This window comes from Alligator mississippiensis, chromosome 1 (assembly GCF_030867095.1).
Source record: "Alligator mississippiensis isolate rAllMis1 chromosome 1, rAllMis1, whole genome shotgun sequence".
In the NCBI taxonomy this organism is placed as follows: Eukaryota; Metazoa; Chordata; order Crocodylia; family Alligatoridae; genus Alligator; species Alligator mississippiensis.
Window position 1 is genome coordinate 129,246,833 of NC_081824.1, and position 16,761 is coordinate 129,263,593.

The 16,761-nt window shown below is 43.7% G+C and overlaps 1 protein-coding gene across 1 annotated transcript in view; it reads left to right on the plus strand.

Annotated features, from left to right (window-relative positions):
• Positions 1-16,761, plus strand: part of PPP1R14C (protein phosphatase 1 regulatory inhibitor subunit 14C) — a 70,589-nt gene that overhangs the window by 39,506 nt on the left and 14,322 nt on the right. The window contains exon 2 of the mRNA XM_059713988.1: positions 15,687-15,770. Within this exon, the coding sequence (XP_059569971.1) occupies positions 15,687-15,770 (84 nt within the window). The remainder of the gene's footprint in view (positions 1-15,686; positions 15,771-16,761) is intronic.

The window sequence follows — 16,761 nt, forward strand, 5'->3', positions numbered from 1 at the left end:
TATTTACACATTAGTTTAACAAACATTTCAGTCACTCCAGGGTCCTTTATGTATTTCTTAAGGTATTTCCCCTCCCTGTACTAACCCTCACCCACCATAGGTTGTCATCAGGGATTGAAACCACAGCCTTTAGATCCTGAGATCACCTTTTTCATGCCAGTGTCTTCTGTAGCGAAGTAGAGAACACTTGATCTGAGCCTTCAAGAGGCTGAGAAGCCTTCTTGAGGACTGTCTGTATTCAGAGCCTTTGACTTACAATACAATTGGTTCCTGAAAACCGTGACTTAAGTTGAAACGTTGTAACTTGGAACTGATTTTTCCCATAGAAAACAATATTCTAAATGGGGGATTGGTTCCTGAACCAAGGCCCGATACCCTATTTTCCCAAAACCCAGAATTTTGTACTCAGTCAATTACAGATGAGTAATATAGCTACAATAATATATTTATATTGTAAATAGCAATCATATTTATTTGGAAGGACTTCTTTGAGGTGACTTTGCTGGACTTTTTGAAGGGCTCTTGGTTGGACTTTTTGAAGGGTTCTCCGCTGGAGTCTTCTCGGGAATCTTGGCTGCAGGTTTTTCTGGAGTCTTGTCTGCTTTCTTAAAGAAAGTGTCCAAGGAAGTTTGGACAGATGTTCTCCAGGGAGATGGGCGACGTAGCAGACTTGTTCACTGGTGTGGCATGGCATTGGATCAAGCGTTGTAAAGTCAAAACTGATGTCAGAAAGTTGAAACAGGATGTCAGTTTATAAATGTAAGTGCGAAACATTGTAACTCAAAACACTGTAAATTGAGGACTGCCTGTACATATGCAGCCAGTGCATTTATATAACTGGGATGTTGGATATTGGAATTAGCTGGGTTTATTCTCTGTCTCTCTGTCTGTCTCTGTCTCTCTTCCCAGCAGAGCATCATGTGGTATCTGGAAGCAGCAGAGTCAAATATAGAACATAATAACATAAGCCTCTGATTTTGATGCACTTTCAGATGGGAGGTTCATCATTGTCATTGTCAGGCATGGTCTTGGGAGACCATGGACATTGAGCCTTTGGGTTACCAGGTACCACCACAGCTTCTTGAGTAGTCGGAGTCCAATGTGCAACAAGCAGACCCTCCCGCAAGTTGCATATACAGACTCAGTTGAGCTTGTGCCAGCATGCCTAGCACCATCTTCTCTATGCCTCTTCGCTAGCTCATCATTGACCCTCTCCATCTCAAAGTGACGTAGGACCTGTTTCACGGCGGCTTTCCGCTCACAGTGGTCTGAAATGATTGATTCCCAGCATTGGCCATTGATGCCCAGCTCACAAACGTTTTTCTTGCAGACATCAACAAAACGGAGTTTCAGCCATCCAAGTTGATGTTTTCCAGTGTCCAGTTCACCCTAGTGCGTGTCTTTTGGGATTTGGCCATCACTCATACAATTAACACGTCCTAATGAACATATTGGGTATTTTGTCCTGTTCCAGAACTGTGAAGCTGGATATTTTATCACCCCATGTTATGCCTGGGATATGTCGGAGACATCAAATATGGAAACTATTCACTTTTCTTCCTTGGCATAAGCAATCCACATTTCACTGCTGTACAGTAGAGAGAGAAGTATGCAAGTGCTGTAGACAGGCAACTTTGTCGATAGAGTGAGGGCTGTTTTTCCAAACTTTTTTGAAGTTTAGCTGTGGCATTACTTGCCTTTTCCCAATGCAGGCATTAATTTTGGCTTCCAAGCCAAGATTTTGCGAGATGGTAGAGCCAAGTAAGTGAATTTTTCAACCACTTCTAGGCCTTCATCATTTATTCTAACTTCAGGAGGGTGGTCACCTTGTTGACCCATGACTACTATCTTCTTTAGTCTAATGGTCAGACCGAAATCATCACAAGCCTGAGCAAAGCTATCCATGAGACTTTGCAGTCCTGCTTTTGAATGACTAACAATTGCTGTGTCATCGGCAAGAAGCACTTCATGGACAAGAACTTCTTGATTTTTGTTTTTGCTTTGAGACAAGTGAGGTTAAAGTTTCCCATCTGATATGGAATAGAACAGGGGTTTTCAGCCTTTCTGGATCATTGTACCCCCTGGCAGCCAGGCACAAGGCAGTGTACCCCCCAGCTGCCGAGCGAGTCGGGGGGAGGGGCAGGGACAGTGCGCGGCTGGACACCAACCAGGGTTGGGGGGAGCACAGCACATGGTTGGATGCTGAGTGGCAGCAGCCACCATGTGTGAGGTTGCCCCACATCCAACTGGGTGGGCAGTACCTGCGTGGGATGGTGCATGGCAGTGCTCCATCCCCGCCTGCCTGCATGTACCCCCTATGTCCTTCTCAAGTTTCCCCAGGAGTATGCGTACCCCTGGTTGACAACCCCTGGAATACAACATAGAAACATAAGCCTCTGATTTTGAGGCAGTTTCAGATTGGAGGTTAAATATGGCCTTGGAGGCATGGTTGCTATACATTATGCCAGCACATCACTAGTTCCATCAGAAAGGCAGTAGCCTGGTAGGTGAGATGACAGTCCATTTATACTTGAGAGCTTTATGTTGTTCCTAATGTGCTCTTTCACATGACCTTGTGCCAATCCTCAGTCATCTTACCTGCAAAATGAAGAATAATACCTCTGAGTGGGGTGTGTGTGAACTCTTCTTCTGAAAGGCAAAGAAGTATTAAAAAGACTTTCGTAAAAGACCTGGGACAGAACGCATGGTTTACAGGTATGTTCCACTGATTAGACAGTTCTCCTCCACAAATGAAGGAGACTATCTACTTTCAAATAAAAATTGCTAAGTTTCCTGTCTAAGCACTGTAAAAATACCAGTCTTCTCCCTTGATGTATGGTTTTAGAGCAGGTCTGCAGAGCCCTGGGGCTTGCATGTATGTCATGTCTTGCTGGTTGCATTTTAATCACAGTTGGGATTAAGGCTGTCATAGCAGTACTCTGCTTAAAACCTGCTCAAAGATGCAGGATGTTTTACCTCAGAGAAAATAAGTAGAAAACTGGCACTGGAAGGCCTGTAAAGGGAAATCTGCTGTCTCTGAAAGTGACAGGGGATTGGGAGGAATGATTGTCAACATGTTACTCCTGATTGGGAGAGAAGGAAGATCTCTTCCAAGAGGGAGAAGTGTTCCTCACAATGACAGTGCCTCTCAGATTACTGCGCAGAACAAGGTACTTTGGCTGGAGCAGATGGATCCTGGTTGAACCAAATAGAACTAGGTGTAGCAGTGTTTTAAATATTTTTTTCAGTAGTTTGGAGATGTACGTACTGTTCATTCAGCCACAACTAGGCTTTTAAAATAGCCTGAAGAAGCTTAGGTTCCTGTCTTGCTTTAGGTTAGGTTGTGAGATCAAAGGACTGTCAAGATTGTGTGACATTACAGTTTCTGGGTTTACTTTTTTTTTCTGATGCAGAGAGCAAAAAAAAAAATTATTTTTTCCCCCTAGAATCTTTGCTTTTGTAATGGACAATTCATGGCCTGCTTAATCTTGCCCCCACCTTTTTGGAATGAAAAGTTTGACTAATTTTATTTGACCTTAATTCTACTTTCAAACAACTTTTTTTCCCCCAAAATTCCATGCTTTATTGCATTTCTGTTTTTAAAAGTAAAAACTGACTTCAGAAGTCAGCTGGTCCTTGATGTGTACTGCAGATTACATGGTATACCATGGTATACATTACATGGTATGTTCTTCAATTCTAGTGACTGTAAATGTGTTTGAATACCTATTTGGATGGATAGTGAGATGGTTCAGTCAACCTTAGGGCTAGAGTCTCAAGAATGTAGTCATTTTCATCTTTATTTTTTTTATGATGGTACTTCCAGAACAGTAGACTTAAAATGAGCTTGGTAAAGTTTCAAAGCTTAAAAATTAGACCTGGTGGAGTGTGTGGCTTTTTAAATAGCTGGCTGTGACAGTTTAAAGAGCTTATTGACCATCTGCTTCTTCTCATTTGCCACATGGCAGGGTACTACTAATCCAAATACTGATCAGTGCTCTTGTGCAACAACTTGCTTTTGAACATCATAGTGGTATTAATTCCAGATGCTTTGATACTAAGCTGATGAGCATGACATAGGTGCGTAGGGAAGGCATTCTCCTAATCCATATTGGAGGTCCTGTTTTGTTCTTTCTGTTTCCTCCGTTGTCCCTTCTTTAACTGGGGATTCCTCCCCTACTATTGTTTCTTAGCTGCAGTTCTTTGCCTCTCTCAAAATTGTAGCAGCAGATTTGTTTTTAATTTCTCCTTCTGATTTTTAAGGGAAAAATATTTAGAGGGAATGGGAAGCAGGAGTCAGAGGCTATAGCTGGTGTATTCTTGTCCATGGTGATCATAGAGCCTCTGACAAAAAACCAGACAAAGGAAAACATGCTGCAGAAAAACATGGATGCCTCACTCAGAAAAGAGTCTAGGAGCTTGGAGTCCTGTTTAGGAAATGGGACTTTTCTGTAGAGATACATGAGCATAAGGAAGGGTAATGACCGGTTTTCTCCTATTGGTTTTAATAATTTTGCCTAAAGAAGTATACATAGGATTTAGTACAGGGGTGGTCAACCTGTCACAAGTGGCACAGGCAGCCTGTGTGTGTGGCATACAACAGACCAAGGAGGGGGTAAGCAAAGCGGCAGATGGGGCTGGAAGCAGAAAGAGAGCAGAGAGCAGCAGACTGGGCATGGGAAGGGGGTTAGAGTTGCAGTCTAGGCAGGTGCAGAGCCAATTTGTGACATTTAATAAATTTACTTTCCCATAACTGCTGTAGTGGCAGGCACAGCACTTACTTTGAAATGGACATGCAAGTGTGTTGGCAACATCTAGTGACTTCGTCTTCATCAGATGTATACCCTGTAGGCAGTATCTCAGCAGCTAGGAATTGAATCCTGTTAAACTTAGTAGGGACACCTGTCACCATTATAACATGCTCTGCTTTACCACATCAGTAGTATTTTTCTCTAAGCCCCAACTATACGCACAGTTAGAGTGTGTCTGCACTGCATAATGCAGTGTTCTATAGTCATACCCTCAGTTGCATCATCTACTTATAAATTCTGCAACTCTCTTTATACAAGTAAATAGTGTGCTTCAGACTTTGCCAAATACCTTTCATTACAAATTAAATAATATGCTGTGCTATTGAAAATCAGTCTAATAAAACCTTTAGAAGAACTAATAATACAGATTTAAATTCTTGGCCTGCGTTAACATCATGGTCACTCACTAGATAGTAAAACGGCATGTCTTATTTATTTGACATCCTCCCTGATCACCTCTAAATGCTGTATTTACTTGAATTCAAAACAAGGGTTTTCCCAATAAACTTGGGGGGTGGGGGAGAGAAGCCTTGTCTTAGATTTGAGTACCAGCCCAGGGCAGGTGGTGGGTCAGCTCCCTGGGGGAGGGTGCACACAGTGGGGAGGGAGAATGGCATAAATGCAAGGGGGAGACCACTTGGACTCTGTCTGTGTCTGTGCGCGTGTGCGTGTGTAATTATTACCGACAGGGCCAGGATCCCACTGACAAATTAGAGTGTGTGTGTACATATGTGCATGCACATGAGTGTGCATGTACACTTTCTGAGGAAGCAGTAAAGCTTCAGTGTCCTTGTTGTAATGCCTAAAATACTACACAGCAAAGAGGTGCCTTGGCATCCTTTCAAAGGGGCCACAGGGTGCCACACAATATTAGCACTGTTAGGTTTACAAATACGATTCACAAGATGTTGTGGTCTTTCTTAGTTCTTTACAACAGAAAAACTGCTCTTGCTTTTTGGATCTGACAGCATTTGGCCTGTCACCTTTCTGTCAAGTGTCCGTAGCACTGACAAGGGGGCCAGATTTGAGGAAGTGTTTTTCGTGTGCGGGTGCGGGACGAGAACTGCCTAATGCATTGACTCTTGACTGGGGTACAGTGAAACTCAGTACACAGTTGTTAGCACTGGTAGGTGTGCAAACATGATTCATAAAATAAACCTAAGGATTTCAAATAGGAATCCATGGGCATCTGTACATGTGCTCTGGGATGGAGGGGATGGTTAATTGGAGTGGCTCCAAGAGCTGCTTTAATTAAAGCACCCGCAGCATCATGTGTGTTCAGCATCTGGTGCTTCAAATGGCAGCTGGGCATTTGAACTAAAGCTTGTTCGAGCTTTAGTTCAAGTTTCCCCACTGCCATTTTGAAGCATGGGGCGCTGAATAGATGTGATGCAGAAGCTATTGGAGTGTGTTAATTAACATGCGCCAGCAGACTCGATTAACTGAGTCTGCTCCAACGCATACTAATTAGCATACATCGGAGCAGACGTCTGCCACGTGTATAGGTGCCCCATAGTATTAAAAACATTCTGTTGTAGTCAGACCTCTTATGGTCTGCAGTGCTGTCCCTAGGGTATGGCAAATCGGGGCAACCGCCCCAGGCCCTGTGCTTTGGGGGGGGCCCCGTGGAGCTGGGTGGAGTGGCCACAGCCCCTTCCGCGGGGCCAGCCTGGAGCTGGCGGCTCAGCCCCGTACCACAGAAGAATCATGGAGAGCGCCATTTCCCCCCGCTCCCTCCCCCTGTTTTCGGGAGGACCACAGCCCCGTGCAGTGTTAAGGGGGCCCCACACAGGCTGAATTGCCCTGGGCCCTGCACCCTAGTGCCGGCTCTGATGAACTGAGATCTTTGCAACTAAGGAATTGTTTTTATTTTTGTGTAGTTTAAAAAAAAAATAGTGAAAACTGAGATCTGGTATTTTCCATCAGTGCCTTGTGTCTAATGAGGAACACTTTGAATCTAAGAAGGTTGAGGACCACTGGTCTAGTGATTCCTTTGCCCTTATAGTTCTAGGAAACAAATCTTTCATTTATCACTTCCTTGCTTTCTTGCAGGTCGATATGGGACTCTCTAACCTCGTTCATACACAACTAACTGAATGATGAAAAAACAGGCTAATTGGCCATCTTTTTTGCATCCTTACCTCAAACTGGCTTCCTATAAGTGTTTTCCATATCTCCAGTCCAGCTTTTTCTGTGAGGCATGGACTCTTCCCATGACCCATGAGGCATTCTCATGGGTCCTGTCAGTTATGATGGTTTGCTGTTGCTGCCCTGCACTGTCTTTAAGCCTGCTTTCTTTGACTGTGCATATTGTGGTCTGCAGTTGTGCAACAAAACCTACCTATGTACAAACTTGCTTGGGAGTCTTAGGGTTATATGGAGAATATTGTCAGTATTAGCTCTTCAGGCTAAAGTTGTCCTTATGCTCAACAGTCTCTGTTGGAGTCTGTTTTTTGGAGTCACCAGCTCAAAATCATGACCACATAGTTCACTACAAGTGCAAAGTTTTTTATTATCCAATGTGAAACGGTCTGCCACTTCTCTGCTTCTGGCCAGATAACTTGTCACAAGGGATTATGGGCTCTTTAGAGTTTGAAATGCAAAGCTGTAAGCAGGTTGGACATTTCAAACCCACTAGTTCATTGTGTACATTCAGACTAAGCCAAAACAGCAAATATCCTGCCTTGTGCTTGAACTTTTCTGCTTCCTTGTTCCCTAAACAAATCTATTAGACCGACTGTAGGACCACAAGGGTTTCACTCAGTAAAGGGTAGCATCCATATCATGAGTCCATAACTGTTACCCTGAAATAGCCAGAGCTTTGTCACTAGAAGTAGAAACCCACTTTTTTCCCCCCTTGGCCCAGTGACCATTCCAGCATGAGGACAACTAAAGTTTAGTTGCAAGGCTTGATTCACTATCACTCTCTTTAAGTCAAAACCTATCAAGTTTATGGCCCTGCATAAACTATAGGAAAATGTAGTGAGATTTTTATTAAGAGCTGTTTAAAAATATATTACAATATTCATATATTACAATATTCCCTTTAGCAGAAGCTGAAAAAAACCAACAGTTGACTGCTGCAAAGTAATTTAAATTCAGCAACAAAGACCCCCCCCCAGGCCGCCATGGCTGCCTCTGCTTCCCCATGCTACCTGCTGCCCAGAGCAGCGAAGCAGGAGGAGGAGGAGGAGCCACTGGGGACAGGGAGAGTCAAGTAGTACCTGGGCAGCTGCAGAAGCTGCAGTAGCAGCCCCACTGGGAAGCTGTGCATGCTGGTCCCCCGGCCAGGGCTGGGGTGGTGCCATTGGTGGGAATGGGGCAGGTATAGGAAGGAGTACTGGACAGGAGCAGGCAGGGTTCACTCCCATGTGGAGCACTATTGGGGCATCTGTGGCTCAGATGGTGTTGGGGGGAAGAGGGAAGATGGCACCTACACTGCGCTGCCTGAGCAAACTCTGCTGCATCTTTAATGACCGCAGGTTGGCAACAAGTTTTTGCTGCTGAGTGTGCAACAGGGCACCTGTTAGCGTAGTTGAAAATGATACATGTACAAGGATGCTAAAATAGTGTCTCTTGGGATAGCGGATAGCAGCTACTGAACATAATAGTGGAAATCAGAGGGCTGTGGTTTCCACTTTGCAGATAAGGCTTTAGGATATAAGGGCGAGCACAAGTGCTCTTTGGCTCTTTAGTATTTCTGTGAAATCTCTCTGGCAGACGTTGCATCAGTGTAAACATTCAAGCTGTTAAGCACAAATACTTCCCTCTTCTCTAGTGTTTCCTGTATTCCCAATCTTTTGCAAATCTTATAATAGTCCCTGAAGTAGCACGGGAAGATCCTGTTTTCTAGCATTGTGGAGAAAAGCTTGAAAATATGAACCCTGAACTCTGAAGATAAATATGCCACATTTGGCTTTAAACATTGGATTTTAAAAACAACTCTGATTTCAGGAGGCATTGATGAAACACCTTTGCATGATTGAGGTTGATGGTACTACAGTTTTCTTATGTGAAGAAGGCAGAGTGGCATTGTGAAAATGGGCCAGATTGGGAATTTACCTTGGTCTTTTAATGACTGCAGGTGGGCAATTTGTTTGCATACTCATCTGTCACAGTCCTAAAATTTACTCATGACTATTTTTTAAATATGTCAACAAAAGATTTTCTTACGCCTGCTGAATACTTGTCTTTTTGTGGAATGTAAAGTGGTACTGTGCTGCCCCCAAAACTTGTGTGGGCTCAGCCATGTGTGTGTTACAAGTAGAGTTTTAACTTAACTAGATACGAGGAAGAAGACTCCATATTTTACTCCCCAAGTTCTAAGAATCCTTAACTGTAACTATAACTGCAGCACAAGACATTCTTTAAAATCTGTTCCACCTTTCTTTTCACAAATAACTTCTCTTCACCTTACTCAGTCAGATAGCTATATGTGTGCATCCGTGCATTTGTATTCTGTGGTTGCATTTCCCTTCCTTCCCCTTCCAGATGACTATAGTTTCTAAGACAACTGTTCTTCCTTCAGTTCCTCACCCATTAACCAGTGCAAAAGGGTATATTTACTGACTGTATTCAGTATTAGTGTAAAACTTGAGTTTCTGATTTACTTTTTGCATTTGGATAGCACATAGCCTTGATGCTGAGCCTGCAACGGGCAGGGAGGAGGGGGGCGCTGAGGTTGGGAGTTGAGAGTGTGCTCTACCTTTTCTAACTATGGGAAAAACTGTACTGGCATCTAAAACAGTGGCAGCTGCTCCCATATGCAGTATCTGTGCAGGTAGCTTAATTTTGCCAGTGGGAATATGCTTATTGACATAGAGAAAAAAACTATGTTCTGTAGACTTTGGATATTGAGTTGCTTTCAAGTCCTCCGTAAAGATTTGCCAAACATGGGCTTTGCATGAAAATTGCAGTAAGCCTCTTTATTCCTATTTATACTCCAGTAAGAGCAGAGCTCTTAAGGGAAAGTGTCACTTTCCACTGTGTTATAGTATCACCAGATATGTGAGGAGGGCCGTTAGAGAATAGTATGAAATTCCAGCTCGTTAGAATTTTATTTTGTCTATACCGTGTGCTTGAGGGAAGTGAACTTTTAGAAGAGAACTAGTGGCATTAATGCCGTTTCAGACTTCAAGCACAAACATCCTAGGACAGTGGTGTCCATCCGTTTTGCGCTGCAGGCTGGATGTACAGTGCCAGGTTGGTCCTGGAACCTGATCTCGGTCCATGGGAGTGGCTCGCCTTGGGACTCATCTTGGCGCACAACAGTAGCCCACCCAGGACTTAATCCAGGGCTTGGAAATTTGGCAGTGGAAAGCAGTGGAATTGCTTCTCTGCCACCAGATTTCCAGACCTTGGGGAGTCTTGTAGGTCAGATCTGGCCTGCAGGTCAGGGACTGAGCACCCCTGTCACAAGAGGATAGGACAAATTTTTGGAGGAAAGGTGTGCATCAGTAGCTGTTAAGCATGGGAGTTAGGGGCTACAGCCTCTGAATTGGAACTTCTTAGACCAGAGGTAGGCATGTGTGAAGGCATTTTGTTTGGCATGTGTGCCTTGAGGTTGGATGGTGGGGGAGCCGCAAGGGGACCTATCCTTGTTGTGGCAGTGAAGCCTTGGCCCCTTGCCTGCTGTCTGCCTCAAGGCCTGCATGCATCTACCACAGGCACCAAGCCAGGCTGGGGCTCCATGGACCCTGGTGCAGCTGCTTGCAATCTCCCTGCTGCCTGGACTCTGTGGCGGGCATGTGCACCTTGGGGGCATACTTCAGGGAAGGGGCTGTGGCTGTGCTACCACAACAAGATTTGGGCCTTTTTGGGCTCCCCTACCATCCACCCTGCCAACACCTTACAAGTCCAGGTTGTGAGTATTTTTGGCTCTGCCTAAATCCTGCCCTAGACCTTAAATACTGGAGGTTGAAAGTGAGAGAGGACCAGTGGAAACATCCTGAGTCATACCCTGTTCATTCTCCCTTGCAGCACTCTCTGCCACCGTGTGAAATAGGATACAGGTTTCCTGCAATTTATGCAGGTTCTTTATATGTGAATTAGCTCTTATGCGATGAGCATATTTAGACCCATAATTTGTTGTATGCAAGGACAATTTGCTCTTATGTGATCAGCATAGATGACCCCCTGCCCAAACTGGTAAGTCTGTGGGGGGAGGGGAAAGAGCCATGGCCCCACTCACCCCAGCCCAGGCTGCAGTGGCCCCGGGAGCAGCCAACACCAGCTTCTTGCACCAGGGCACAGTGCAGCCTAGGAGCAGAGGTGAGTGAGGACAGGCAGAGCATGGTACAGCTCAGTGGCTGCAGGTAGCTGGTGCTGGCTGCTCCTGGGGCCGCTGCAGCCAGGGCTGGGGTGAGTGCCGCTCTGTTTCCTCTGCTTTGCTGCCTTGTGCAGCCCTGGGAGCGGCATCCCTCCCTCCTTCCCTCCCTCACGCCATGGGAACCTATCCCTATTTGTGACGTTGTAAAGTGGGTTTGCTTTATGCAAATTTGATTTATGCACCTTTCTCTGGGAACGCATGAATCGAAGGAAACCTGTATTGGGTAAGATGGTTCTGTGGTCTGACCCTGTAAATGGTAGTTTTTATGTCCTAATTCAACACAAAGAGGAACAGTCTACAAATTGGGGTGAGGATAATTTTATTTTGTTCAGATAGTGAGATGGAAGAATTTGACTTGAGGGAAAACTAGCAAAAGTATTTACACATTCCACCCACACTTGCTCTTAAATAAACGGTGTTTATTCATTACTATACTTATGAGCCTCACAACAAGAATAAACATGTATTTTAATGGTTTCTGTGTTGCATAAGCATGATCCAATTTAGTGGATATTTTCCACTCTAAAACAAGATGCTCTAAATCTTGCCTATAAATGTATTTTATATAGTTGGTGTATGGATGAAAATAGGGCTTTAGGGATCCTAAGATTAACTTTTATATCTTTCCTAGGAAACTTTAAAACTGTCAGTTACTCCCTTCTAAATTAAAGAAAGATTCTAAGCTTGCACCTTGATATCAGTATCCTAAAGAGACAATAAACCTGTTGGAGCTTCTTTTTTGGCTTTATTTTTCCCGTCTTATACCTGGTTCACCTGTCTAGTGTTGTAACGGACTGTGGAAATTATATATATGTATATATGCGTATGTATATGTGTATGTTTATGTAGATGTGTATATATATGTGTGTGTTTAGAAACTTTCCTGCCTTAATCTTTTTCTGAAAAGCATGTAGTAGTTCTGCAAGGTATTGTCAGCATCAGGTTCAACTACTTAGGAATTCTTTCTGGTAAAAGAAAAAGATTAAATTAGAAAAGAAAAAATGAAGCTGGCTGAAGCCTTGACCTATACCCAGGAAAATTAAATTACCTCCTCAGCATGTTCTTGATGAGCAGTATTTCCTCATTTGGCTTCAGGGTTTTAAAACAAAATTTTGTAGTACGGGAAGAGGTACAGACAGAATAAACGTGGAAATCTTGTATTAATGAACAAACAATAAATATTGGCTAAGACCATTATTGGGAAGGATTGACAATAGCCCTAAGTAAGTGTCTTCCTCAGTCTGAACTTCTTGGAGGGTTTTAACTGAAACAGGTTCAGCTGTTTTTGACAAAGAGATTAGGAAAAATATTGTTTGCCTATAAAGAAAATGTTTCTGACAATTTTTTCAGTTGTTTCTTCAACCTCACTTCTCAAAGCAGTACAGACAATCCCATTGTGTTTTTTTTCCTGCCAACATGCTGAGCTAGTTTTGCTAATTGCTCAAAATCCACAGTATATTCAAGAGTAGTTGGATTGTATCACTGGAATCATAGTAAAGAACCTAATAAAAGTGGAGTGGGGGTAATATTGGAATGGTTGAGCAGGAAAGAGCCTCTAGATCTGTAGGGAAGCCTAATAAGAGAAATTTGGGCGTTGGAAAGAGAACAAGGGAAAGGACAAAGGAAAAGGGATAGGGTAAAAGATGCAGGAAGGAAAAAAAAGAAAGAAAAATGGGTTGAGAAGAAGAATGAGAAGGATAAGGAAGGAGATATGAGAGAAGAAAGCAGCAATATGTAGGGGGCTAGAGAGAGTAAGACTAGAGTTTCATGATCAGATGCTGCCTCTACTCCAGTATACCATGAAGCATCAAATCCTGGGTAGGCCATAAGAGCCTGGTAGATGGTTGTGTAGAGCAGGGGAGTACATGGTGAATCTAGCTGTGAGCTAGCATGTGAAGAGTTGCCCCAGGGAAAGTTGGCAAGCCCAATCTGAGTGCTATTTGTCTGAAGAGAAAGGTCAGATAAAAGGTTTGAGCATAACAAATTTGAAAATGAAAACCTTGCTAGATTCTACAATTATAGTGATGGCTGCAATTTTGGCTCTTTCTGAACTGTTATTAGAAAATAATTTGTATTTCACACCTTAACACATTCAAAAAATTGTTAAGACATACACGTTGCTGAGACTTTCTAAAAGTCGTTTAAGCGTGAATAAAAGTCTTTATATGCCTAGGTCTTAGGTGTCTAAAACTAGCCATTTATTTAAAAAAAACTAGTCCATTGAACATATGGAGCTTATAGTTGAAAAAAGCATGGGGTGTATGTTCCTCACTGAGCAACTTGTGTGGTAACAGCTTCTTATTGGAACTGACAAATTATTAAAATCAGCTCTGGGACCACACCCTAATTAGAATTAGGGATAGGACAAATGTATTTGTAGTGTGGCAGGTCGAAGTTTTCTAAGTAATGTTCAGAAAGAAGAGAGATTTGAAAGATGTGTTTGCTGTCCTGTCTGTAACTACTAGGCCACAAGATAGTGGGCTCAGATTTTGACTGAAACTTGTAGAAACCTGTGTCTACCCCAGGCTCAGGAACTTGCCCTGAAGCAGAGAAGTGGGAAAGTTTGATGTGGAAAAAGTGAGTGGGGCAGAAGGAGGTGATTTTTTGGTATGCAAGAGGCATTGATAAGTGTGGGGGGGAATTTTCAGGTTCACTAGAAGGCTTTATGTTTATTCTAGGAAACTTTTTCTTAATTCTCCCCTTCTTACTTTAAGCAGCTAGCACAAAACTTACTCAAAAGTTGACATAACACACTGGTAGACCTCAAACACCTGGATTAGTTGGAAAGTTATGCATGAGATAAAAGTTTAATGCAGACTGCTTTTGTTGCTTAATGGCAGGTACACAGTTGTTTATGGCCTGTGGTTATAATTCAGTGTTTACATACTTCTGTGGAGATGTATTTAGATGAATGTCTTCGTTTATCTATGGACTAACATTGGATAATTGTTTGGAGTTAATGGTGTTCAGAACAAAATGAATTCATAAAATGTTTATGGTCTCTATTGGATTTCTGGCTTATAAGTCATTTAATGCACACTAGTATAAAGGCAGGTTATAAACACATATGTTAACCTAATAAATGTTTTGTAAGTCTTTAGATTCTGACTTCATGTAGAATGGTTCACAGAAAACTCTGAAAGCTCATTCTTTCTCTTGTTTATTTTTTCTCTTCTTTATGATTCTGCAGGCTGCGGTGATGGCAGGCTGTCCGTTCCCCCCCCCCCCCCCCCGCGCAGGGGCGAGGGGGGAGCAGGCCCATTTTCCCCCCTCCCCTCCCCTGACCCAACGAGAGGTGGAGGGACACGGAGCTGCTGGGCCCCAACCAAAGCTGGGATGGGGGGCACAGTGGCGGTACTTTGCCGCCACTTGCCGTGGGCCCAGCTCTGAAGCGGCGGAGGCAAAAGTGGGGGGAGCAGGCCTGCTTGCCCCCTCCCCGACTGGACGAGAAGTGGGGGTGGGGCCAGATGCGGTACTCTGTCCCTGCACACCTTGACAGCAGGGAGCATGCTGCCACCACTGCCGGGCCCTAACAAAAGCCGGCGGGGGGGTGCACAGTGATGGTGCCTTGCTGCCAGTGCCGCCAGGCCCTGCCAACAGCTGGGAGGGAGGAAAGGGAGTGGGGAGGGGAGGCAGGTGGATGTGGGCTGGGCAGACCCGGAGTGTGGGGGTGGGGGGGAGAGGGAACAAAGTTACTATCCAGATCACAGATGCCTATTTAAATTTCATCTGGGGGTTACTAAACCTGGATGGTTAAGAACAGAGGGAAAAAAAACTGATGCTAACTGTATTTTTGTTAGAATTAAAAATGGTTAACAAGATATTTTTTGCATTGTTTTAAGAATGACTGACTTCTTTTTTTTCTCCATGTTTAACAAAGGCTCTAAAATGATTCTTATAAATGTATACACTGCTGCTGATAATATTTAAAAACAATTGGAAAAAAGGACAAGTCTTTTATTTAAAAATGTGATTTAGTGGTGATGCAAATGAATGAGGATATTCAGGGAAAATACTTTGTGCATTACATTTCTCATTCTACTGTTGGCACTGAAAATCTGAATTTTTCTGAGGGGAGCTATATTATCCCTGTCAATCAGTGGTGAATTGACACTACCTTATTACACTAATGGAAAAAGCCAAGCAGCACAACCCAGAGCATAACTTTCAAGCATCTTTTTCTCTCTGCTTTTCTTTTCTTTTTTCAATAATCCATTCCCCCATCCTTACCCTACAAAATGCTTAATTGACTCCAATCTGAGGAAGGCAGATGAGGTAGCTGGATGTAGACTGTTAGCACTGCTACTGATTTTGCCAGAAAGATTGCTAAAGAGAAATCTTGTCCCCTGCACCAGACACTAGGTATACACCTCTCTTTACCTAGGTGCCAACAACCAAGCTGGTGTGTCTAATTGATCTCCTTCTCCTCTGATACCCTCTCACCCTACCAGATGGTAACACATGAGTTGTTTTTAGTCTGCCAGCTCAGCTTTTCAGCCTTGTTAAAGGACAACTGAATGCACTAAACTGGACTTTTCCCTTTGCAGGAAGAAGAGATGCCAGATGTAGAAATTGACATTGATGACCTTCTTGATGAAGCTAATGAAGAGGAAAGAGCTCTTAAATTACAGGTAAAATATTTCCTAATTTAAAATTGGACACGTCTGGATTAACACACCTAGGTCTTGGTTCTGACTGACTCCTGCATATTTCCTGCCTTTTGAGAAATAGGAAGTTCAGCATAATCTGTAGGACTGTTGCCTGAATGTAATCTGTTTCCCCTATATTATAAGCAAACTCCTTGTAGGAAGGTGACAATAGGAAGAATGTTGAGTTTCCAGATATCATACTATTGAGGGGAGAACTCTGCCAAAAAGTAATAGAATGCTTTAGCTTTTCCTCCCTGGTTTCATTGGTATTGGAGAAGGTGAAGAGGGAAAACTAATCTAACTCTGACACTTCAGTGACCTGCCAGAGCTCCAGTTAGTCACATCTGAAGAATAGATACTGAATCCCCTTGAGTCTGTCAGATGCTATTATTCTCTAGCCCTAGGAATAAAGCACTTTTCAACTTGTTATTGTATGCAACCTTTAGCAACCCATTTTTTAAGGCAGAAAATATCCAAATTCATTAAGTACTGACCATCTGGTGTAAAGCTCTAACTAAAAATATGGGGGTAGGATCAAAGAAACGGACAACTACGTTTACTGTGCAATTGCCTACCGTATTTCACGGTGTTTAAGTCAAGGTTTGAACCCAGAAAGTTTACCCTTAAATATCCACCTTGACTTATACACTATATGAATACTCCAGCCAGACCCTACGCCAGCACCCTGCTGTATGGGGAGGTGGCATCCTGGCATCTAGCGTCTTCCTCAGTGCTGACTGAGGGCCAGCCAGCCCCCGCCCCTCCCTCCCTAACACCCAGAGCCGGTCTGGGTGCCTAAACCCCATACTTGTTGAGTCTGGCCCGTCTCCCATGGTTGAAGGTCAAGCAGCTGGCAGGCTGGGCAGCCCCAGGGTTGGGTGCCCGGTTCTTCCTTCCGTGGTGGTGACAACCCCTGGTTCCAGCTGGGCAGGCTGCCAGCAGGCTGGGTGCTGCCCCAGCTCGGGAGGACCAA